The 23,641-nt window shown below is 48.5% G+C and overlaps 1 protein-coding gene across 3 annotated transcripts; it reads right to left on the bottom strand.

The window, feature by feature from the left end:
* Window positions 1-52: 52 nt before the first annotated feature.
* kifc3 (kinesin family member C3) lies at window positions 53-22,509 on the bottom strand. Of its 3 annotated transcripts, XM_088004582.1 has the most exons (23): window positions 22,228-22,509; window positions 13,574-13,694; window positions 11,981-12,117; window positions 11,026-11,061; window positions 10,728-10,848; window positions 10,534-10,610; window positions 10,397-10,462; window positions 9,823-9,963; window positions 9,484-9,723; window positions 9,190-9,363; window positions 7,738-7,885; window positions 4,268-4,398; window positions 4,083-4,194; window positions 3,817-3,998; window positions 3,616-3,720; window positions 3,404-3,534; window positions 3,173-3,296; window positions 2,954-3,083; window positions 2,333-2,562; window positions 2,115-2,264; window positions 1,450-1,579; window positions 955-1,094; window positions 53-518 (listed from the first exon to the last, which is right to left on the bottom strand). In XM_088004582.1, exons 1-23 carry the CDS (start codon window positions 22,417-22,419, stop codon window positions 510-512), a joined length of 3,027 nt encoding a protein of 1,008 aa, XP_087860708.1. In that variant the 5' UTR covers window positions 22,420-22,509; the 3' UTR covers window positions 53-509. The 3 variants fall into 3 exon arrangements, with proteins under 3 accessions (XP_087860708.1, XP_087860709.1, XP_087860710.1); XM_088004583.1 differs by lacking the exon at window positions 11,026-11,061 and having other exon boundaries at window positions 22,228-22,508; XM_088004584.1 differs by lacking the exon at window positions 955-1,094 and having other exon boundaries at window positions 22,228-22,507.
* Between the last annotated feature and the right edge of the window lie 1,132 nt (window positions 22,510-23,641).

Genomic DNA, 23,641 nt, shown 5'->3' with positions numbered 1-23,641 from the left:
CTTGTAGGAAAACATTTAGCAGATTAATCTGGAGCTACAACCAAACCATCAGAACGTTTCAGGAAGTTTAATAAAAACATTTAGAAAACAATCAGCAGACAGATGGACTGGATCCCGGCCGGCTCTGGAGCAGAACCACTCCAGAGTCCAAACCCAAATAAGATCCAACCAGATCAGAACATTTACAGGTCAAAGTTCAACTAAATAAAAACAGTTCAGGCAGCGACCTGTGGGGGCGCTGCTGGGAAACAACCTCAGAGTAAAGTGCAAAAACAACAGAAGGAATTCTGAGGATTCATTTCGTTCAGTTCAGGAGGAAGAGTCTGCTCTTCTTCATCGTCTGCTACATCACGTCAGAACTCCTCACAGTCCAGCAGCAGTTCTGGTCCGGTTCTGTGAAGTCCGGTCCAAGAAACAGAAGTACTGTCGGTTGTGGTGACGGCCGGGTTCAGTCCAAATCCCGGGCGTCTCCCTGGACGTCCCGCGTTTCTCAGGCGTTCAGTTCAGCTTCAGTCGTCCTGTAAACAGAAACCTGGTCAGAACCTGATTCTGATCCAAAGAAACACGTCCAGTCAGGAACACAACCCGACCCGCAACAGCTGCGGCTCTTCCTCCCGGCCAGCAGGGGGCGCCAGCGGAGGCCCGCCCACCACAGAAACCTCCCAGCATCCTCGGCACCGCGCAGCTCCAAATGTTCATCAGTAAACTTTATCGGACCGGACGTCCAGATTTATTCCAGATTATCTCAGAATGGAGTCAGATTATGGGATGTTTCCATTGGACTGGCTGCAGCGCGGAGGAAGCGGAAACATTCCCAGCATGCATCTTGCCAGCAGCAGCGTGGGCTCAGTTCGCCCTGCGCAAGGCCTGACAGGCACACACACAAGCTGCAGGGGGTGGAGACAACACAGGGCACCATGCCATGCTGAGGTCGCCATGCCAACCCCAACCTACCTGCCCGCCGTCTCCTAGCAACGGGCCGGCTCTGTCTACCTGTCTGTCTGGAAACCAACCAATCAGAGCACAGAATGAGGACACAGAGGAAGAAGGGCAGACGGACAGCAGAGGCGCTCCGTCTCTGGGTCCGCTCCGACCTGCAGCCAGGAGGCACAGCTCAGTTCCCACAATGCACTGCAATACCCACAAAGCACTGCAGGTAGCCTGCAGCAGGCTGCTGGAGCATTTATTAAAGTCGGATGAAAATAAATGAAAGAAGCTCAGAAATACCCGACAGGACAGTCTGTAAAAGAATGAGAACCTGACTTCCTGTTTAGATACTCTACAAAATAAAAGCCTCTTTAAGTGAACGTTATTCAATCTGAAAAACCAGGATGAAGATCATCTTCAAACGTTCCTCTGTTTTTACTCTGGACATAAATAAATAATCCACTTCAATCTAGAAACATGAAGGAATGTGAGGAGGTCAAAGGTCAACAGAGGGGTGTGTACCTGCAGCCAACTGCGACTGGGAGCGCCTGCGGGATCCGCTGGGCGTCCTGGAGACCGAGGACAGCGTAGAGCCGGCGCTGCTGGCCCGGGAGATGGGGAGGGGCGCCGGCGTGACGGGCGGAGAGTCCAGCTGGAGAACCAGAGAGTTTATGATGAAGATCAGCTACCGCTAGCAGCAGAGATAAGCCTTAGCTTAGCATTTTAGCACACTTTGAAAACATTTAGCACACATTCTGTTCAAGAATTTATCCAGAAATTTTAAATTAGAGGACGTTAATTTACTTTGCTCTTATTTCAGCTGAATAAAGTTCAACGTCTGTCGACATTTTGCTTTTAGACTAAAAAAAACAGCTGAAGATGAAATGTTCTGCACTACTGTGGCCATTGCTCAAGATAATCACAAGTGCATTAGTATTAGCAGAATTTATGTAGAACCAATGTTGATGCTTGGATTCTGCTAATGCTATAGCGCTAATTAATGTTAGCATTAATTCCACTAATGCTAGCATGCTAGTGATTAAAATTTGTTCCACTATTGCTAAAGCACTAATGATGAACGATTAAGGCTTTAGCAGATCCAATGCTATTGCTCTGTGCTTTAGCATTAGCACAAGTAGCTTTTCACTGGTTCTGCTGCGCGTGAGGTGGCGGATCCCGGTGCGTACCTCTAGGCTGTCGTGCGTAGGCGAGGACGACGTGGACGAGTTCTCGTGTCTCTTGGACGAAGCGGCAGAGTTGAGCTCCACGCTGCGAACGCGCTGAGCGAACTTCAGCGAACACACCGACTCGCTCACGTTGCCAGGCAACGGAGACACCTGGAGGAACAGCAGCGGTGAGTAGCGGGACGGGACTGCGGCGGCCGGGTTCTGGCCTCTGGACTCACCTGGACCATCATCAGGGTCTTGCTGTCTCCGCTCAGAGAGTCCTGCAGCAGGTAGGTGAGCCGCGAGTTCCTGAAAGGGACGTGGGCGTGTCGGCTGCGCAGCGCACTGATGACATCACCCAGCGCCGACAGCGATTTGTTGATGCACTGCGCTTCCCGGAGCCTGCTGCCCTCTGCTCCGGACTTCCCGATCCGCTCCGACCCAGCCAGGTCCACCAGGTTCAGCTTCCCTGAACCAGAACGATGAAAAACAGAATCATTTTAACGCCTAAAGATAAGAATGAATGCTAACAAAAGCATGGAGAGGCGCTTCATTCAAAACAAACTCAAAAACCTCAAGAAATAAGTAAGAATGTAAAAGTTATCCTTAAATATTTGTTCACATTTCATTTAATAGTATTTAATTTTCTGACTTCCATACAAAACGGTCTTACTGGCCGTCTCTGATTGGTTACAGTAACTCTAATCTGATTGGCCAACAGCAGCAGAGGCCGGAGCTAAAGCAGGATCATAACGATGTTTGTTCGCGATTCTTGGCGGGAATTTTGGCCTTTCTGGCCTTCCGTAGGTCCGACAGATGGATCCGGACCACCGGTGGTCAGAAAGCAGAACCGGCCTGACCTTGTGTTCTGGTTCCGGTCGTGCTGTTGAACCCAGACACAGTGATGATGAGCAGCGCGTGGGAGCGCGAGCTGTGTTCGTTCAGGTTGGTGCATGCCGTGGCCCGGTTCACCTGGCCCAGCTCAAACACCTGGGGACAGGGACAAGGCCATCAGAACCAGAACCGCTGCTCTGATATCTGGGTGTTTTACTCTGAAAGGACAGACAGGAAGCGGTTACCCTGTTGATGTCCTCAGGGCTCTGGACCGCGATCTCCGTCAGTCCGGGGACGTAGAGCTGCCCGCTGCCGTCCGGGTTCAGCTTGATGTCCAGTTTGTCTGTGGGATTCTGCCTGAGCAGGTCGCTGCAGGAAACAGAGCGTCAGAGCCTGCAGGCGCAGCGCAGGGCAGCAGAGCCCACGCATGCAACGATCAAATCTAAAGCAGAACCAGAACCAGACCCGGTCCTCACCGCAGCGTCTCGTTGTAAATCTCCACCAGGCTGACCACGATCCGATATTCCCAGTCCAGAGTTTTCTCCGTCACCTCGGCGAACAGCAGGCGCAGTGCGCGCTGGTTGATGCCAGGGTCAGAGGTCACGCCCTGCGGACACAAAGGGGGCGGGGCTTACAGGTGAGAGGCGGGCCGGCGCCAGGTGAGGCCAGGTGAGGCTCCGCCTCCTACCTCCATGGTGTAGGTCTTCCCAGATCCCGTCTGTCCGTACGCAAAGATGCAGACGTTGAAGCCGTCGATACAGGAAGTGACCAGAGCCTGCACTTCCTGGAACACCTGGAGGACCAATCAGAGAACAGGACACAGGTGAGACGCCGAGTCAGGGGACCAGAACCAGGAAGAGCCAGGAGGCCCGGTTCTGGAGCCGCTCACCTCCTCCTGCGAGGCCTGCGGCGGGAAGACCTTGTCCAGTTCAAAGGTCATGACCTTTCCCCTGGAGGACAGGTAAAGGACGGCGTCGTCGTCCGAGTCAAAGCTCAGCGCCGTTCCGGCGTCGGCCGAGTCCAGTTCCTCCTGGCTGACGGGTCGGACCCGGCAGAACACCCGGATGTTACCTGGGACCCAGATTTCATGTTAAATGGGCCTGCCATAGGTAGCAGCAACCAGAACCGAGCGGGAGGTTCTGCTGCGGGTCGGACCTTTGAGGCGGACCAGCTCGTTGTGGCATTTCTTCCTCAGGTTCATCTCCCTCTTGTACTTCCTGAGCAGATCCTGGTTGGTGCTGCTGACGTCGCTGATCACCTGGCAGATCTGTAGACACACAGCGGATCAGCCTGGCCGGGCGGAACCGGGCCGGGCCGGGCCGGGCGGAACCAGGCCTCACCTCCTGCTTGGCCTCTCTGATTGCTTTCTCCAGCATGGAGGGGAAATCCTGGACCTGCTTCTTCAGGCAGTTATAGTCGGAGGTCAAAGTTCGCAGGGCTGGCTGCAGGCTCAGCAGGTTCAGACGCACACCTGGAGACATCATCATCATCACCACCACCTTCATCACATTCACCATCATCATCACCTTCATCATCATTAGGGCTGTTGTAAACTAAAATTTTAGTAATCACATAAAAAAATTACAAAATAAAATCTTGGTAAATCTTCCATAACAGCAGCGTCACTATCAGATATCTGCCCATTTTTCACCTTTGAGCTTCCCTAACAGAAACTAACCTGTAACAATAACAGCTCACTTTCTAAGTGAACCTGAAGAAAAGTTACACAAAGATCTGAAATTATATGTAATAATAAAGAGGCTCACAGATACGCTGATAAAAATGATCCAGTTTTTAGTTTCTGTTCGTCTTCAGTGAGTTTAACAGATGAACTCTCACCTCGGCCCAAACCTGCCAAGCTTTGGGTTTGACAAAACGGGAAATGTCTCCTGGATTGGGGGGTTTGGGGTTGGAGGGCAGGCGGAGTAAGACCGGGGGGGCAATTCGGGATATTTACGGCTCCTCCGTCCGTCACTCAGAAACTCATCTACCAGCCATGTTCCGCCTCCCGTTGGTTCAGACCGGGATGATGTGACATTTATTGTGCGGTTCGTCCTAAAGCTGCTCTTCCACTGTCAGCATCAGCCGCCCGCCGTGTTCAGTCTCTGCCTGTAGAAATCCTCCTCAGCTTCTTCCCGCCGTTCGCTTCCAGCTCCGGAGCAGAAAGGCTGCCGGACTCCCGGATCGCTCCGGTCATCTTAAGGATGATTATTGGTTCCCCGAAAACGATGAAAACCCGGAATTATCACTAATCAGTAAAATCCCCGCGGGCCGAACTTGAAGATTGGACATTATGCCGCTAACACTTAGGCTGTGTCCGAATTCAGGGTCTGCATCCTTCGAAGGACCGGTGTAAGTAGGACGGGTCCTTCGAAGGCCGGGAATAAACTGAGACCGGAAGAAAAATACCTGTGGATTCGGACAGGTGTAGCCTTCACCAACTGTCCCCGCCCCCACCTCAGCGTAACTCATGTTGCCAAGCAACGGTGACAGCGCGAAGCAGAGAGCGGAGAAGAAACAACGGAGCCGAAGTTTGTTTTTCAGTCATGTATTACTGATTTCTATATTATTCTTCACTTTTTATAGTAAAAGATGTTCCATAGTAAAAAGGAAATCTCTTACTTTGATTCTAAAATGTTCAAATGTGTACTGCACTTTTCTACAAGGAATACAAATTATTCATTAAAATACTCTCCACATCGCAGATAGGACATTACGGTTAAATAAACCTATTATGTTTGAAGGCTTAACTTTAATTAATCAATCAAACCGATGTGCTCTGCTTTGAAATACTTTATAAACCAAACATTTTCAACCAGACCTGTCTGAATAATATCGGTGTTTAACTCCCACTCATTGGGGAAAGCTAGCGGGAGTTTTTATAACAATATGCCAGGAGTTAGGCGTTTTCTCTCGGTGTACCGAACCTGGAGCGCCCGGCCGGCTGACAGCTGAGCTGGCTGTTAACGCAGCGGGAGCAGACAGGTCCGAAAATGTCAGAGCAATATTGTAATTAGATGATGTATTGATGAACCGAGCAGATATTTGAGATTTACACACTTACATTCTCGCCTAAAAACGTTGCACCAAATCACGTTGTGTCATTTAAAGTGTAATAAAGTTCAATAATTTGTCGCTATTCACCGCCATTGACGTTCTGCCTGAACGCCCAGTTGGAACCCGCAATGAATTATGGGATATCGTGGGCCGTGAAGGATACACCGGAGCCATCCTTCAAATCTGGGGAAAAGAAGGAGCATTTGAAGGAGTCTTTGAATTCGGACAGGCCTTGTCGCCACGCTATGACGTAATCGGCCTACAAATCCGTCCTTCGAAGGATGCAGACCCTGAATAGGGTATATGCCACGGACTTCCGTTTTAGCACTTCCGCATTTTTTTTCCAGATAGCCTGCTTCCGGTGCACAGGTCACTCTGTGTTAGAGATGGAGTTTTTCACTCGGTCCTTGCTGTATTTGCCCACAGTAACCGTTAACGACGTTTATCGGATTATTGAAGTAGCTTCAACAACTCCGACGTCGAAAAAGGACAAGGGATTACAAAAATGATGCATATAAGAGGCATTAGTTTATAAAAATCGAGGCAAACCTAAATTTACCATTTTAAAAACAAAAAGCAGCAGGAGGATGTAACTTCATAACCTCATTTTCTAAGCAGAATCTCAGAGGGAAAAAAGAGAAATTACGTTGTGTAACGCAAGAACAGATTATAGCAGTCAAGTGGAAAAATTCACTCTAATGTGGATAATAATTATGAAACAGCAAAGGTAGATAATATATTCGGGATTCGGGAAATACGTGATTTGCACCATTTGTTCTGTGGGTTTTTTATGTGGGTCGGTGCCACTTAAACGGCTGTAAAGCGAAGGTTTTGGACCTTAATCTGACCACTTGTGTGGTTTGGAGCATTGCTGCTCTCGGCTGTTTTTAAATTACCGTGCTCGGTATCGCTCCGACTGCATGTTAAATGTATTTTATATAATTGTCACATAAACAAAAACTAAGGAGCTGCCTAAAAATAATTTCATACTCCATATAACACAAATGCATCAACACACATATTGACTTACCTTGTGCCGAATCGCTGCCTCTGTCCTCAGCCTGTTCCCGTAGCAGTGGATTTCCTCCGGCATTATTTTCCTCCAACAAATTATTCCACTAAACGAACCACGTACAACTCCCTTTATATCCCCCATCTTCCCATTTCTGACGCTGGATCTTCAATATCCTCAAGCTTTGAAATAGCAGGCAGCTACAAACCGCGTGTTAGCTGTAGTGGCTAAGTTTTGGCTACAGTCCGCTGTCGCCTTGATATCAGCTGGAAAATGAAAAAACTAAGCACCGGATGGTACCGGCTAATTACTGGACACAACGGCACACCACAAAACTCAGTCGTTGTACCAGCAGCTCACAGATATTTTAAGTTTTGCGTCTTTTTCATGGTACAGATCTTGCAGCTTTGGCTAAAAACAATAGGAGCAAGCAGGACCCGGAACCAACCTATGTGGAATAAACTCAAACGGAAATACGTCACCACCTCTCGTGGCATATACCCCATTCGGACACAGCTTTAGCTTTCGTCAACAACTCAGAGGCGGAAGTCAGAGTGATGTGCAACGCAAATAATGTTCCGGCCGGAACACGGCGCGCTAAATGATAAAACATAAATTAACGAAGCTTCGAGGCAGGAAAATTTTTATCAAGGAATTTTAATAATCGAGGTACTCGAATCATTCGAGGAATCGTTTCAGCCCTCATCATCATCACCCTCTCCAGCCTCCGTCGGGTCTCACCTGCCAGGTTCTCGTGGACGGCCTTCATCTCGCTCTCGGCCCGGATGAAGGCCTCCTCGATCAGGCGGTTCTTCTCCTCCTCCAGGCTCTGCATGTCGGCCTCCAGCTGGCCCTGCGCCCGCTGCATCTCCCCCTCGTAGACGTGGATCTGGGGGAACACGCAGCGCGGTGAGATATGAGCGTTCCCGTTTGATCCCTGGTTTTCATTTCTCAGCCGTCATGAGGTTCGGTTGCCAAATGTGAAACTGCTGCAAGTTCCTCAGCAGGTTGTTGCTAGGTAACCAAAGTGAGTGAGTTCATTGATGCTACCCAGATAGCTTAGCTCAAGCCTTTCCTCTGCCTACATTTCCCAGAATGCTGTGTGGTTCTAGATTGGAGTTCAGTGGACTTTCCACCACCTTCAGCATCGCTAAAACACGACGCAACTGATCCGAGAATAAAACATGGCTGACACGCTTCCTCAGAGAGCCGACCGCGTCTGTGGACAGATTACCCAAGAAACATTACTTAACGCACAAAACTCAGTAAAACATGCAGACATGTTTAACGAGACAGGTAAACCAACAGATTAAAGTAGATTAAAATACATAGATTATCATTAAATAATCTCAGCAGAAGTTAAAACGTCTAAAGAACCGATCCAAACACAAACTACTGACACAAAACAGACAGGAAGCCGACCACAGTTTTCCTCTACTTAAAGTCACTGAGCTAAGCTAGGCTAACTACGCTAGGCTAACTGTTAATTATGCAATACATGTAGATCTTGAGCCCACATAAATATTTAATCTAACTGTAATCTTGGGTGATCTACTGGGAAGCTGCCTGGCTAATCCAACAGGGTCCAGAGCTTCCCATTCAAACCAGTTTAACCTTTTATTTCACCGACTACTGGAATAACTTAGAGATGTTATATTCGTTTTCAGAAAACAGAAAAATGATATGCGTTTAGAGGCCAGGGCTCCAGCTGACAAAATATATAGATTCATTTTAACAAACAAAAAGTTAATCTGAAACTAATTCAAAGGCAACTCAGTAATCTGACTGATGGGAAATAAATTTATATTCCTTTATTATTATTGTAAACAAGCAGAAACATTTGATTCAATTAATTACTGAAGTTATTTTGAGTTTCTTTGCTCTGGATTATAAATCCTGCATGTTTGATCTGAGCAGTTTGAGTTCATCTGGGAGCTCAGGAGCCTGGGAGGGGGACTGTGACATCACAGGGGGCGGGGCCAACCTTGGACAACCCGGGATCCAATCGGCTCTTTGCGTTGCTGACAGCCGTGGTTAAAAGGCCACAGAGGTGCAGCTGCAGCCAGACAGGTAAGAGAAACACACAGGTGAGCTGCGACACCTAGACGCTTCTGATTGGCCGTCAGGCTGTTGCACCAAGTCCAGCCCCAAACACGACGGCCAATCAGAGGACGGGAAGCAGAGGCTTCTCACCTGAGTCCGGAGCTGAGTGCAGGTGCGCTGCGAGTCGTGCAGCTGCGCCTCCAGCTCCCGCAGGAGCTGCCTCTGCAGCGACAGCTGCTCCTGCAGCGACTCGTTCTTCACCTGCAGCTCCACCAGCGCCTTCTGCGAGTCCGCCGACTCCACCTGCACCGTCTGGGTCACCACCTGCAGAGGAGCACAAGACTGGGTCATCTGCTGCAGCAGCACCAGTTGCTGCTGCTGCTGTGTGCATGCTCACATAAGTGGTTCATCAGATTTCTGCATCTCTCTCCTCTGTTTCCTTACCTTGACTCTAGGGGGCGCCGCTGCCTGTCTGGCCAGTTCTTCCTCACACTCCTGCAGTCGCAGATGCAGTTTTTGCTCTCCATCGCTACGGCGCCTCCTGCTGTCGTCCAGGTGCAGCTGCAGCGCCTCTGCCCTGCAGCTGCTCTCCTGCAGCTCCTGCTGCAGCTCAGCCAGCCGCTGGTCCCGCTGCCGCGCCCGGTTCTCCCAGGACGCCGCCTCCCGCCGCAGCGCCTCCGCCTCCTGCAGCACACACGCAGGGGGCGGAGTCAGAATTGCCCGCTGTGGCTGCGCCCGCTGTGGCTGCGCCCGCTGTGGCTGCGCCCGCTGCGGCGAACTCACCTGAGCATGCCTGCAGCAGCTGCAGCCGTCCGCCGCGGCGTCAGGCTGGAGCTCTGAGCTCCTGTGTGACTTCAGCTCCTGTTTCAGACGCTCATTCTCCACCAGCAGCCGCTCCAGCTGCTTCTCCAGGTCTGTTGCCCCCTGCAGGACAGGTGGCCACATTACAGCAGCTTCTAACCAAGAGGACCATTTATCAGGTCAAGACTAGAGCCGAGAAATTAGATTAAATTATAATCTTGGCGTTTTAGAGAAGTTCAAGCTGCGAAGGTTAAAGTTCTGCTGCTGATAAAATATTTCCTTATTTATAGAGCTGATTAAGGAAATGATCGATCTGATCAATCAATGATAAAGATTGATCAGACTTCTGTTGCTCTGACTTTATGCTGTAACCTAATCCACATCATCGGACCCGTTACTCCTGCTGGTTTTGTGGTAGTGAGAACTTCTTGTTCAGTTCCGACTCAGTATCGGGTCCAAGTCTGATCCCAACAGGGTTTCTAAAGAGCCCAAGTTGAGTCAGAACTTTGATGTGCAGGTTCTGGACTCCAGGTTCCAGGTCCAGAACCAAACTCACCAGTTCAGAGCGCAGTCTCTCCACCTCCTGAGTCCGATCCAGCAGCTTCTGCTCCAGCGCCGCCACCTGCAGGCAGAACCACCGGTCAGCTGGACCGGAACCACAGAACCCTAGTGGGCCCGGTTCTGCAGACGTACCTGTGTGTGCAGCCGAGAGACGAGCTGCTCCTCTTCGGGTCGGCTGAAACGGTTCGGATTCGGCTTCGGCTTCACACCTGAAACCAGACAGGAACATAACCAACCGGACCAGAACCAGAACCGGGTCAGGCATCTACGCTCTGATTGGTTTGGTAGTGCTGAAGGTTCTGGATCCAGATCTGGGTCAGCGTCACCTGTGGGCTTGGCCAGCAGAGGCTCCTCCCCCTGCGTCCAAGCTCCGCCCCCCGTCTGCTGGCAGGAAACCTCCTCTGAGCAGAAACGGGCCTGAAGCTCACACACCTTGTCCTGCAGAGTCTGAACACACACACACACACACACACACACACACGGCGGATCAGACTGCAGCAACAGCAGGTTCCTGATCTACAGGGCGCTGCGCTCTAGAGGTCAGAGGTGAAAGGTCGTCTACGGAGAGAGACTGAGGCGGATCAGAACCAGGAGGATGAGGATAGAAACGATGAAGGTTTTTACATTGACAGGCGTCCAGCAGCAGGACCAGGAGACTCTCTGCAGGACGAGACGGCATGGAGGAAAACAGGACAGTTAGGAAGACACTGGACAGAGAGACGGACCTCTCCAAGGTCAAGCGGTTCAGTGACCTCTGCTAGCTTCAGTTCTGTCTGAGGAAATGATGACTCAGTAAGTGCTAAGCTAAATGCTAACCTAAAATGAAAAACAGGAATTGCTTCACTGTGTTGATGTCACATCCTGACCGTTGCTTTGCTAGCAGTAGCATTGTGCCTTCTGTTAGCGCTGTGTGCTAGCTGTTAGCTCCTTGTGGACAGAGCTGTACTGCATTTTTTATAGCATTATTACATTAATAGTTTCTATTTGGATCACATATTCAGAAGACAAAAATGCCACTCAGTGACATTCTTGGTGCTAGCACTAGCTAACTGGCTAACTCTGCCTAGCCTCAATTTCCAGATGAGTTCCTTCCTTTTCTGGCTCCTACATGTTGGACTGGATGGACGAGTCTACTGGTGGCACCTTTAATTAAACTTTCTGCGCTGCTATATAATCGCTTCTCTGCTATGAAGCAGCGAACAACAACCAGGAACAGGTGGAACGGAAGGGGCGGGGCCTAAACTGTCAAAACAAGTTGCTCTCAGCCTGCAGAGCTACAACAACCAGGAATCAAATCAGCTGAAGGATTTAAAAGTTTTCACACAAAGTATCAGTTCTTCTATTGACAAGCGCTGCCCTCTGGAGGCAGCAGTGGAAACAGCAGTTTTCCTGATTTTAGTTTTCCGTTTTTCAGCTGATCAGACGGATGAGGATCGACAGCATCAACGGTCTGTGGCTCTCCACCCAGGGTTTGACCCCTGACCTCCACCCAGCCTCACACCGACGGGTTCTGTCAGAACCCGCTCCGTCTGTGTTCAGCTGCTGTTCGCAGAGTGGCGCCCCCTGCTGGACCGTTTACCTGGATGAGCAGCTGGTGGGAGGAGCTGGTGTTGAGCTCAGCGGTCAGAGGGGGGCGCTGTGAGAAGGAGGCGGCAGGCAGAGACAGGAAGGAGCCGTCGTCTTCACCATCACTCATCAGGAAGTCCACTGAGCTGGCTGCAACACACACACACACACACACCACTGGAGAGTTAAAGAGTTCCTCTGATGAGCAGAACCTCCTGGTTCTGTCGGAAACCAGTCTGCCCAGTTAGCAGCAGCTAGTGACCTCTGACCCCCTCAAACCGAGTCGATTTGCTTCGTCTCCAGTCTCCCTGAACTCTGAACTCTGGCCGGCTGGGCCACAATCCTGCTGTGTGGAAAGCTTGGCTCCATTTTTATCCGTGTTTGCGTCCCGAGCCGACGGTGCGGACTGACCTTCGACCTGCTGCCATGGAGACCGGGACGAGGGGGGACGTGTTGCTGCAGCTGAACCTGCTTCAATGACTACTGACCCAACCTGCAGAACCACAAACAGAACCGACCCGGTTCTGATCAACCCAGTTCTCTGATTAGTCCGGATTCATTAATTTGATCTTTAGAAACATCCTAAAGTTTCTATTTTCAACCGTTTTCCTGCAAACCTTCAGCAGAACAGAACCAGAGCAGAAATCTGGCGTCAATCAGCGACCATCAGAGAGCTGCAGCATCCTGATCATCATGGTGGACCCACTGCAGGCAGGCTCCGCCCACCAGGCTGCAGATGGTTAGGAATCAGACACATTGTAGAAATGATAAATTATCTCTAACGTTGCACTGCGATAAACCTGAATTCTTGATGCTAATGAACAACGGTGGACACAATCTAGCTAATCCGCTAATGGGGCTAATGTGTTTAGCGCTTCAGATAATTTTGAAAATGATTAGCACAGCTAGCATTCCTTATCTTTCCAAATAAATTCTAAATGCTGATTTACTGCCCTTTTCTTAAATATTAGCATTAGCTTCTGCTAAATACCATATTGGTGAGCATCTTAATGTTAGTGCAACTAGCCAGCATTAGCATAGCACACTGAGCTGCAACAACACAGGCTGAGCCATTCGGTCTCCACACCATGACTGTCTGGAGAGCGCCACCTCCTGTCTGGCTGAGGCACTGAGTAGCTGACTGCAGGCTGAACCTGAGCCGATGGCCTGACTAGCAAATCGGAGCAGAGCTCCTCTGATCCAGAACCAAGACCAGACTCATACTGGTGCCGCTCCAGTCTGACAGGAATCAATGTGAAGGTTGAGCATTAGTTCTGGTTCTGACAGAAACAGGAAACGGATTAGAAACTCTTCAGGAAAGTCTCTAAGCTCGCTCACACACACAGTCACACACACAGTCACACACACAGTCACACACACAGTCACACACTCACAGCTGGGAATGTGCAGCTCGGACTGGAACAATGGCTCCAGTGTTCGCTCCCCTCCAGAGACAGAAAACCCATCAGAACCGTTCGGCTCACCTGTTCCTCCTGCCAGGCCCGGGCCTCCTCCGCTTGGCGCTCAGGTGTGACTCACCTGTCCCGTATCCTGTCAGGAGGAATGCAGCCACGCTGCTGCCTTCAGGCCCCACCCTGTGACTCACCGTCCAATGAGAGGTCTTTCTTCCAGAGCTCCTCCAGGCAGGGGGCGTGAGCGATGTCCCAACTCTGTCTGGTTCCAAACATGACCGCCGGGCTGAGCAGAGCGCTGGACCGCTGGACCGGCTGCAGAACCAGGAAAACAAACATTAAAACATCTGGACTCTGCAGAACGGCTCCCCCTGCTGGCAGGATGAGCGCCGCAGCTCCAGGTTCAGGATTTCATTTAAAATGTAAAATTATTTCCTTCCAAATGATTTTAGTACTGAACAGAACCACCCAAATCATGAAGTTCTGGATAAAAACTTCAATTATAGAGAGCCAAGAAATCAGCAGATTTTAGAAAACATTCCAGCTGCATTGATCAGAACCGGGTTTCATACGAACTGATGGACCAACCAGAACCGCTGGTAGAACCCGAGAACCAAAACAGCCTGCAGTTACAAACGGACCGTAGGTTCTGGATGGAGTAATGGATCCACCAGTTTGTCTCTAATCAAGCCTTCACTCTCCGTTAGACCTCAAACCGCAGAGTTCACCAGAACCGGTGCCGTGGACCCGACTGGACCTCAGCCCTCTGATTGGCTGAGGACGGAGCGACTCACCGCCCCAGACCCGCTAACCGGTACCATCTGCTCCAGAACGCCAGCGGACCTTACCGCTCCACAGCGGGCCTTCCTCTCCGCTCCATGTCCGGACCGGCGCCGGTCCAGCCAGCGCTTATTGATCAGCGTTCCTACCCAACCCAGCATGCTGCCGTCCAGCCATCCACTCAGAACCAGCGACCCGCTTCAGGTCCGATTGGACCGACCTGCAGCAGCTGATCCCAGAGCAGCTGGTCGGGATGAAGCTAATCTGATAATCCCAGCAGCAGATGGTCCGTTAGCTGGGCAGGTCAGAACCGGCAGGAGGAACGGATCAGAACCGGCAGGAGGAACGGATCAGAACCGGCAGGAGGAACTCTCACTGAGTCTCAATCCATCCGTAGTTTGGTGATCGGTGATCTATCGATCATCAGGATCGTCTGCGGCTCGGTCGGATCACCATCAGAACCTCCTGATGGGTCGGTCTCACTAAAACTCGGGCCCAAACCTTCAGAACAGGAACAACGATGAGAACCGGACCGGAACCGGTCCGCACCTAAACCACAGATTCAGACAGAACGAACACAGGTGAAACTCATGTTACCATGGCAACAGAGAAGGCCAGAGGTCAGGTTACCATGGCAACAGAGAACCGGCAAATATGGAGCTTTCAGTATTTATAAAGTTTAATGTAAGGGGAGCGACCACGCTGCATTCACTGACCTCTGTAAAAACCAGTTCTCATCCCAAAACAACGCCGCCGTTAAAACCACTGATACTATGATCCTTTAACTGTCTCTGGTGTTACCATGGCAACAGAGTCACTAACCAGTTTAACCACTGGTTAGTGACTAGACAAAAACCAGAAGCCAGTTTGCTCTTATTTTCTAACGTCAGCTGAACTAAAGATGAAGGAGAAGAAGCGACCCGGTTTGATAAAAACGACCCAAAAGATCCACAGATCAGAACCAGCAGCAGAAACGGATCAGAACCAGCAGCAGAAACGGATCAGAACCAGCAGCAGAAACGGATCAGAACCAGCAGCAGAGATTTCTGGGCCACAGACATGAAACCAACCATTTATTTTATAATTTGTGGACAAATCTAGAAAACAAAATATTTTTCACAAATGAAAACGATCTGATCTGTTTGGGTCAAAATAAATTATTAGCTGTGAAAACTAAACTATTTTTTAAATTATGATTTCAATTATTTTGTTTAAGGTCTAATATATTTAGTAATTTTTCCTAAAACGGCCTCAGTCAAAGGTCAAAAAAATCTATTTTGGCAAAAAATGTCATTATTTTAGGAAGGTGGGGATGTTGCTGAATTGTGTTTCTAAACAACAAAAATATTTGAGTCATTTTAATGCAAGCTGAAGGAATTATTCATTACTTTTCTCTTCCTGAGAAGAACCAGAGCCATATTCACTCAGCACTGACCCGGTCCAGCTGTTCAACAGAACCAGAACCTGTTGGGTCAGTCTGGAAAGATCAATACCAGCCGATCGATACCGATCAGCAGCTCCGTCTGACTTCCAGCCGAAAGCCAAGAGGGATCAATACCTGGCTGAAGCCCCGCCCCCACCTGCTGCTAGCTGGTTAGCTAGCTGCTGCCTGCTCTGAGGCCCCGCCCCCACCTGCTGCTAGCTGGTTAGCTAGCTGCTGCCTGCTCTGAGGCCCCGCCCCCACCTGCTGCTAGCTGGTTAGCTAGCTGCTGCCTGCTCTGAGGCCCCGCCCCCACCTGCTGCTAGCTGGTTAGCTAGCTGCTGCCTGCTCTGAGGCCCCGCCCCCACCTGCTGCTAGCTGGTTAGCTAGCTGCTGCCTGCTCTGAGGCCCCGCCCCCACCTGCTGCTAGCTGGTTAGCTAGCTGCTGCCTGCTCTGAGGCCCCGCCCCCACCTGCTGCTAGCTGGTTAGCTAGCTGCTGCCTGCTCTGAGGCCCCGCCCCCACCTGCTGCTAGCTGGTTAGCTAGCTGCTGCCTGCTCTGAGGCCCCGCCCCCACCTGCTGCTAGCTGGTTAGCTAGCTGCTGCCCGCTCAGCAGCAGAAACAGACGGGGAAGTAAATGTTGTGATCGAGGCGTCAGGCTGCAGAAACAGGAGCAGCTGCATCAGGTTACAGAGCTGCATGTCTGCAGCTGCAGCTGCTGCTCCTCCGTTCATTCATACATTCACCCATTCATAATCCATCCGTTCATCCATCCCTTACCTCCCAGCAGCCTCATCATCCCCTCATCTTCCTCAGAGCTGCAGCTTCATGGCGACAAACGGCAGCAGGATCAACACCACCGCTCACACACACACACACACACACACACACACTCTCTCTCTCTCTCTCTGCTTCCTCCCCCGTCTCCCTAGCAACAGCAGAGCAGCGTCACACCCTGAAGCCCCTCCTCCACAGACGGATTAATATTTCAGCGCAGTGGCCCCTCCCCCACCTGCTGCACCGCTGATTGGCTGATCTGGCTCCTGAGGTGGGGGGGCCATGAGGTGTTTCGTCATTTTGAATATCAGGCGCGCGAGATGGCTCCGTCAATCAACTCTGGGTTTGTCCTGAAGTGATCTCCCCTCACCTGAAGGACAAAGTTGTCGGGTCTATAAGCTGCAATCTGGCTCCTGACTGCTGGCTATTAAATGTTCGGTCATAAAGATTTGGTGGAAAATAATCAGAAATAAAAGTCGTCAATTCAGAAAATGCGCAGAGCAGCTTTACACGGATCATTAGAGGACAGAATAGTTTATAACATTTTAAAACTGGAGTCTGGAAAAATGTAAAAGTTGGACAAATGCCTGCAGCCGACCTCCTGACCAGCCGAGTACAGAGATCGATGGTGTTAAAACAGCATGTTGTATGTCAGGGGTGTCAAACTCAATTTCACCGAGGGCCACTTCAGCATATTGACCCCCCTCAAAGGGCCACATTGACGGTACAAATCAGGAGTGCCCAGCTGCAGTCCTTCAGACTGCAACTTTTAGATGCATCCCTGCTAAAACACACCCCAGGCAAAAGGTTGACTTCCCTCATTAGCAGCAACTCAGTTCTGTAGAGCCTTATAATGAGTCAATGATCCAGGTGTGTTAGAGAAGGAACGCATCTTGCAGATGGTAGCTCTGGAAAACTAGACTTGGGCACCCCTAGCATAAAATGTATGAAAATACAATGTTAAAAATAAATTAAACACCTCATATTGTTAAACAACGCTTTGGAGCTTCTGGTTAGGAAGCGCATTCGAAACCTTTGTTTGAAATGGCGCGTTAAATTCAAGTCTCCATTACAGACCAGACAAAACTAAAGAGAATGCAACTTTGTGTTAATCCATCTGAGGAGCCGGCAGTTTATCTGGAGGAAATAAATGACGATGCAAAAGTTAATTAGATTGTAACATGCGCAGTGCGCTGCTCAACCACTGCGGAGGCAGTTACGTTATGCCACTGCGAAGAATTAAAAACCGCTGGGAGAAACTCATCCAGCGGATTTAGCAAATGGAGCCTTCTGGGTTCACGTTACCCAGGAGAGCCGCTCTGGAGGAGCTGCAGACGTGACATCTGTCCGTTTCGGAGAAGCGAAAAAAAATAATAATAAAATCCTTAAAGCTCACACCGGACCCCGCAGGGTAAAACACTCAGAGTTCAGTTGATCTGTTTGGATCAGACAGATCCAACTGACTGATGAATTAGCGCAGATTTTTCTGCAGATGGGAACCAGGAGGAAGTCGTTCAGACCCCAGCGGGTGAAGTGATGCTAATTTAAGTGAAGTCGCTTAATTTAATTTATTAAAAGTTATTGGGGTCTCAGTCAGTGGTTTTTGTTACTACGGAGAAAAATGTAGATGCATTTATCTGCTTAATTTGTGATGGGATCTGGATTCACGGTGAATATTCACTAAACCGCATAAAATGCGGCTAAATAGCGATGTTAATATGATTATAATTTCACGGATAAAAATAGTACAGGGCCAATTTTTTTTTTTTTTTTTATGTTGTCGGTCAAGATAACGATAACAAAAAAAGTCTAGCGCCACCTGCCGCCCTGACACCAACTCACACATCTTCATTCACAGTCTTACTTGTAGATCGATTTTTCTTTTCTTGGACGTTTTGATGTTAGCTTGTTGATGTCTCAGTTTTATTCGCTGGTAAAATCAATAAGCAGCTTAAGGTGACTCTGCTGCTCTCTAGTGGCGAGAAGCCGTAATGTTGGCTGGTAACAATCGGAATGCATTATGGGAGATGTAGTTTGTCATCAATTCGTGCTCAAAACCTATTTTAAGTCAATCATGGACCTATAAAACGCTGGGGGGGCCACATAAAATGACATGGCGGGCCACATGTGGCCCGCGGGCCTTGAGTTTGACACATGTGTTGTATGTCATCGTTTCATCATGATTACATCATATGCTTAATGATTAAAGGTCAAATCCAAACAATAAATATGTCCAGTTTCTTCGTAAAGCAGTAACTTTTCAGGCATGTGGTACAAATATTCATAGACATACGTGATGAAAACGTGGCTCAGATACTTCAGTAGCTCCTCAGCCAGGGGCTGCAGGATGTTATCGAGGTAGAACAACACCGTCGCTGCCCCTGACCCACCAGAGCACAACCACATCTCCAAAGCGCATCATGTTCGTGTTGGAAAACCGGGACAAACCTAAACCACACAAATACCGGCCACAGTGTGTAATGTAGAACAGCGGAGCTATTTATTCATTTTCATAATTATGCTAAAAGCAAAGCCTACCCGTGTGATTGGAGGAGATTCCCATGTTCAGGTGTGTCAGACATCCAACATGTTCGATTCATTTCTAGTCTTTTGTCAAACGTTTAAACTAGATTTAACTGTTTAACCTGCAGTCTTTCTTTTTAGCTTACAGAAAAAGCGCCAGGCCGCCAAATAAACAAAAGTAAACTGACCAATTTGCTGTTCCACAGATTGTGTGGGAAAGAGATTTCTGGGACAGATAACCAGCCGAACTGATGACAATATTTTTAAAAACAAAACATCATGATTAACTTTAATGTGCTTCTTATTTAACAAACACAAATGAATTTCAACAGCCAGAGACCTGAAACCATCAGCCATCGTCACTTATGGCTCCTGATGACCGTTTGGCTTTTGGACCAATCAATAAATAAAAAGCTATTCGCGTGATTATTTTTTGACCTGAGCAAAAACCATCTGCTCTGGGCAAAGTGTGGGTGAGCATTTGGTCCGGACCCGTAAACAGACATGGCCGACATCGGATGTTTTTCCCCCCATACGGTCCGGGGGACAGTTTTATAGATATGGCATTTAGACCAGAACACTCATTTCATTTTAGGAAGATCTGGTTTAGACAGGGACCCAGAGTCGAGCCTTTTTTCAGGCGTCAGACCGGTTCCTGGTCCCAACCCGACCCGAAGCTGCGGCATGCGGTAAACCTTTGGGTGACCGTTCTGATCTGGAGCCTTTTGGTTCATCTGTGCCTCTGTCTGCATAGAAACACAGAAAGATGTCAGTCACAGATCGTCAGCCTGGGGTCCACACGCAGGTATAAATTTGTTATAAAAGTATTACTGATTGCACTTTAAAAATCAGGTAACTTTATGTTATTAAAGGTAAAGTTTAAACAGTAATGATTTCTTGGTTAATGTCAAGTTGTCATAACAAAGACATTTTAATAATGTCAACTTTGTATTAAAAGTGTCATAATTTACCGAATGACACTTTATGACAACAGTCATAAATATTCATGACAGGTGTTATGTCATGTTTATGACAGGTGTTATGTCATGTTTATGACAGGTGTTATGTCATGTTCATGACAGTGTTATGTCATGTTCATGACAGGTGTTATGTCATGTTCATGACAGGTGTTATGTCATGTTCATGACAGGTGTTATGTCATGTTTATGACAGGTGTTATGTCATGTTCATGACAGGTGTTATGTCATGTTCATGACAGGTGTTATGTCATGTTCATGACAGGTGTTATGTCATGTTTATGACAGGTGTTATGTCATGTTCATGACAGGTGTTATGTCATGTTCATGACAGGTGTTATGTCATGTTCATGACAGGTGTTATGTCATGTTCATGACAGGTGTTATGTCATGTTCATGACAGGTGTTATGTCATGTTCATGACAGGTGTTATGTCATGTTTATGACAGGTGTTATGTCATGTTTATGACAGGTGTTATGTCATGTTTATGACAGGTGTTATGTCATGTTTATGACAGGTGTTATGTCATGTTTATGACAGGTGTTATGTCATGTTCATGACAGGTGTTATGTCATGTTCATGACAGGTGTTATGTCATGTTTATGACAGGTGTTATGTCAGTCTTATTCACCCCCTTCAAATAAAATGTTACCGCATCTGCTAATGTTTTTCAATGCACTTAGCAGCTTAGCTTTAGTTTCTGTTAATTTTGTCGTTTTCCAGTTTAGCGTTAGCTTCTGCTAAGTTTTTATATATTCAATAGTTGAGTGGAGTCGAGATTCTCGCTGGGCGAATAGAACTTTTTGAAACCAACTTCCTGGCTAGCTTGCGCCTACTAACTACTGATGATTTCAATGCAAACATTTATTCTCCAATCATAACCATGGCGGCCACTTTGAAAAACGTCAATCAAAAAAAGTAAAAACACAATATCAAGAAAATATATAATTTCTATGGTTCAGATACCAAACACATTCATCTAATTTTAGTAAAAAAATATAATTTCCATGACAACCATGGTGGCCATTTTGAAAAATCTAAACATCAGTAAGAATGATTTGACACCATATTTAGTCATCTGTGATTCATTTAGTGCAAAATTAATTTTTTAAATTTAATTTTTAAAATTACATTTTTTCTTTTTCATTTTTCAGTGGCCTTTTTATGTTCAACCATAGACATAAATATGATTTATATGATGTCTATGTGTTCAACCATCTGCTGCTAAAGACCCAGAGGAACAGAACCGGAGAGGTTCTGCAGAACCAACAGGTCACTTCACTGCAGTGACATGCGGTCATGAGAGGCAGGTGAGGCAGAGCTTCACCTGTCGTCATAGAAAAGTAATAAGATATTTTATATTGCTATTTTCACCCTGTGGTTTGTACTATAAAGTACCCATTTTTCACTTGGCTTAACCAATTCTTATCATTTTTTTCTTCAAAATCGCTGGATTTTCGTATTTTCACATTCAAATGCTCAGAAGCGAAGCCGGTGAGGCAGCAGGAAGCTGAGCCTCACCTGGACTGATCAACCTCTCTAACTGCACTGGCTGCCATTCTATGGGAGCAGCTCCTCCTGTCTGTACGCCGGCAATAAAATGGCTAAAAAACATTTAATATATGGACTGATTTTCCATAATTTCGCTTATGTATATAATGTACAGTGTTTTTTGTCACCAACTGTGTGTGTATCGTGTTTTGTGTGAGGAGGAGCGATCAGAAACGGCAGATAACAGACTCCAGGGGAGGCAGGCAGTTCTCCTGCCTCATGGCAGGGGGCGCTCATGATCCCAGACATTGTGACTCCACAACTGCAGAGTAAGACACAGTGAGCTAGCCATGGAGCTAGCCATACAGTAGCTTCGCTGATGCAGAGAGCGAGAAAGACGTGGTTTGGAGCTGTACTTTAACGGTTTCTCCCTTTGCCGATAATCATTCTGCGGCGAAGCGAAGCTCCACATGTAGCTAATATTGTGTCCAAATGTCCTTCTGTAAACATGCTGAGCTTCTGTTTTTGTAAATCTGATTATGATCAAGTCGGTGCCTCACCAGCCATTAACCGCACGTCTCTGCTTCACTGGTTCTGGATGAATCCGATCAAAATGGAGCAGAACTTTGGATCAGAACCAAAACCACTCACTGACAGAAACCAAATCCATACCAGGTTCAGACCAGAACCAGCGCGGTTCTGACCAGATTGCCAACCCAGATGAAGGAAACGGGACCAGACCGACCAGAACCAAGTCAGACCTCTGACCTAGACAGAAAAACTTTCTGTCTAGAAACCGGTTCAGACAGGTTTCTAAAGAACAGAACCAGAACCTTAAACTGCTCCAGGTTTCATCCCCGGCCCGGTTCTGCTCCTCACCTGGACCCGTCTCCTGCTGGAGGACAGCATCTCCGTCCCTCCGGTCATCTCTCGGCCCGCCAACCCGACTCCAACCTCCAGAACCACCTTCTCTGCCCCTGCAGCCTCAGAGGTTCTGTCCGGCCCGGTACCGACCCGCTTCCTGAGGAGGCTGTGGAACATGAGGACGGTCAGGGTGCACAGGACGTACATGTCCCCCGGCCGGTTCTGTCCGGTCTGGGTCAGAAGCAGACGGTTCTGTTTGGATCCAGCTGCTGCATCCACCGGACCCGACCCGACCCGATTCTGAGCTCCAGCTCACCTGCTCCATCTGTTTGACCTTTGACCCGGACCCGCCCAGACTGACGCAGTGGTTCTGCAGAACTGATAAGACAATTGGACCTTGTCCCCGCTGCAGGTAACCAGAACCAGAACCAGCAGTTTCAGGTGGCAGAAACTCTACACCTCTGCAATTCAGAACTGGTTCTGATCCAAATGGATCCAGCAGTCAAAATAAACGATATTCAGTTCCAGCTAAACATTCCTCAGAGAACCGGTTCTGTAGACGGAGGTTCTGGAGGCTCTGGAGGTTCTGCAGCTGGAGCTCAGTTCTGTTCTGGCACCGAGCGGTTCTGGGACCATCTGCTGCAGCACATAAACCGGGCCGGGCCGGCGCCGCTCACGTAATGTTCTGATGCATAACTGGGAACGGGTCAAATCGGGTCAGAACCCATCAGGCTGCTCAGTCCGGTCTCTACAGACCATCAGAACTTTTTTCAGCCAGTTCTGATCAGCCAAGCAGAACCTTGGTGTCAGCCCGCTTAGAAGTGGACCAGAACCAGAACCGGGCCCACAGGAACAGCAGGACCAGTTCTGGAGAACCCGAGCGACCAGACATGAGCAGAGCTGAAGCTTTAACCATCAGCTGGTTCTGATCCACTTCCCAACCAGAACCCGGTTACACATTAACCCGCTCGGAATTTAATCTCCAGTTATAAAACCAGAACCACTCCTCTGACCCGGTTACACAACAGAAACCTGATCTGGACCGGAGCAGAACCTGAACCCAGAGTTTTGTAACATTAAAACGATCAGCAGACCCGATTCTGGTTCTGGTTCTGGAAAACCATAAAAATAATTAAAGTCGGGTCCAGTATGAATGGAACCGGTTCTGAAAGAACTCATTAAATTCTGGATCATTAACTGAAATTATCTGAACAGAACCTGGTTCTGAACAGAACCAAAAGTCCAAACTATCAGAACTCTGGAGTTCATCCAGCCGTTACCATGGTGATTAGCAGATCAGTAAACCCTGTGACTGAGGTACCAGAACTGGGCCGCCGAACAGAACCCAATCTGTGTTCTGGTTGAAACGTCCCATCAGAAACGCCAGGAAGGACCACTTGAGATCAGAACCGGAACCGGGCCGGACATC

The sequence above is a fragment of the Poecilia mexicana genome, unplaced genomic scaffold (assembly GCF_051168715.1).
Source record: "Poecilia mexicana isolate PSO_F unplaced genomic scaffold, ASM5116871v1 scaffold_3, whole genome shotgun sequence".
NCBI classification, from domain to species: domain Eukaryota; kingdom Metazoa; phylum Chordata; class Actinopteri; order Cyprinodontiformes; family Poeciliidae; genus Poecilia; species Poecilia mexicana.
Note: the sequence above shows the minus strand (reverse complement) of the source record. Positions and strands in the feature narration are given on the sequence as shown.

Coding starts and splice junctions, on each gene's coding strand:
- kifc3 (XM_088004582.1), bottom strand. CDS start 22,419: ATGTACGTCCTGTGCACCCTGACCGTCCTCATGTTCCACAGCCTCCTC. Junction 4,399..7,737: donor CGTCCACGAGAACCTGGCAG/GTGAGACCCGAC, acceptor TGATGTCTCCAG/GTGTGCGTCTGAACCTGCTG. Junction 3,535..3,615: donor GGAAGACCTACACCATGGAG/GTAGGAGGCGGA, acceptor TTGTGTCCGCAG/GGCGTGACCTCTGACCCTGG.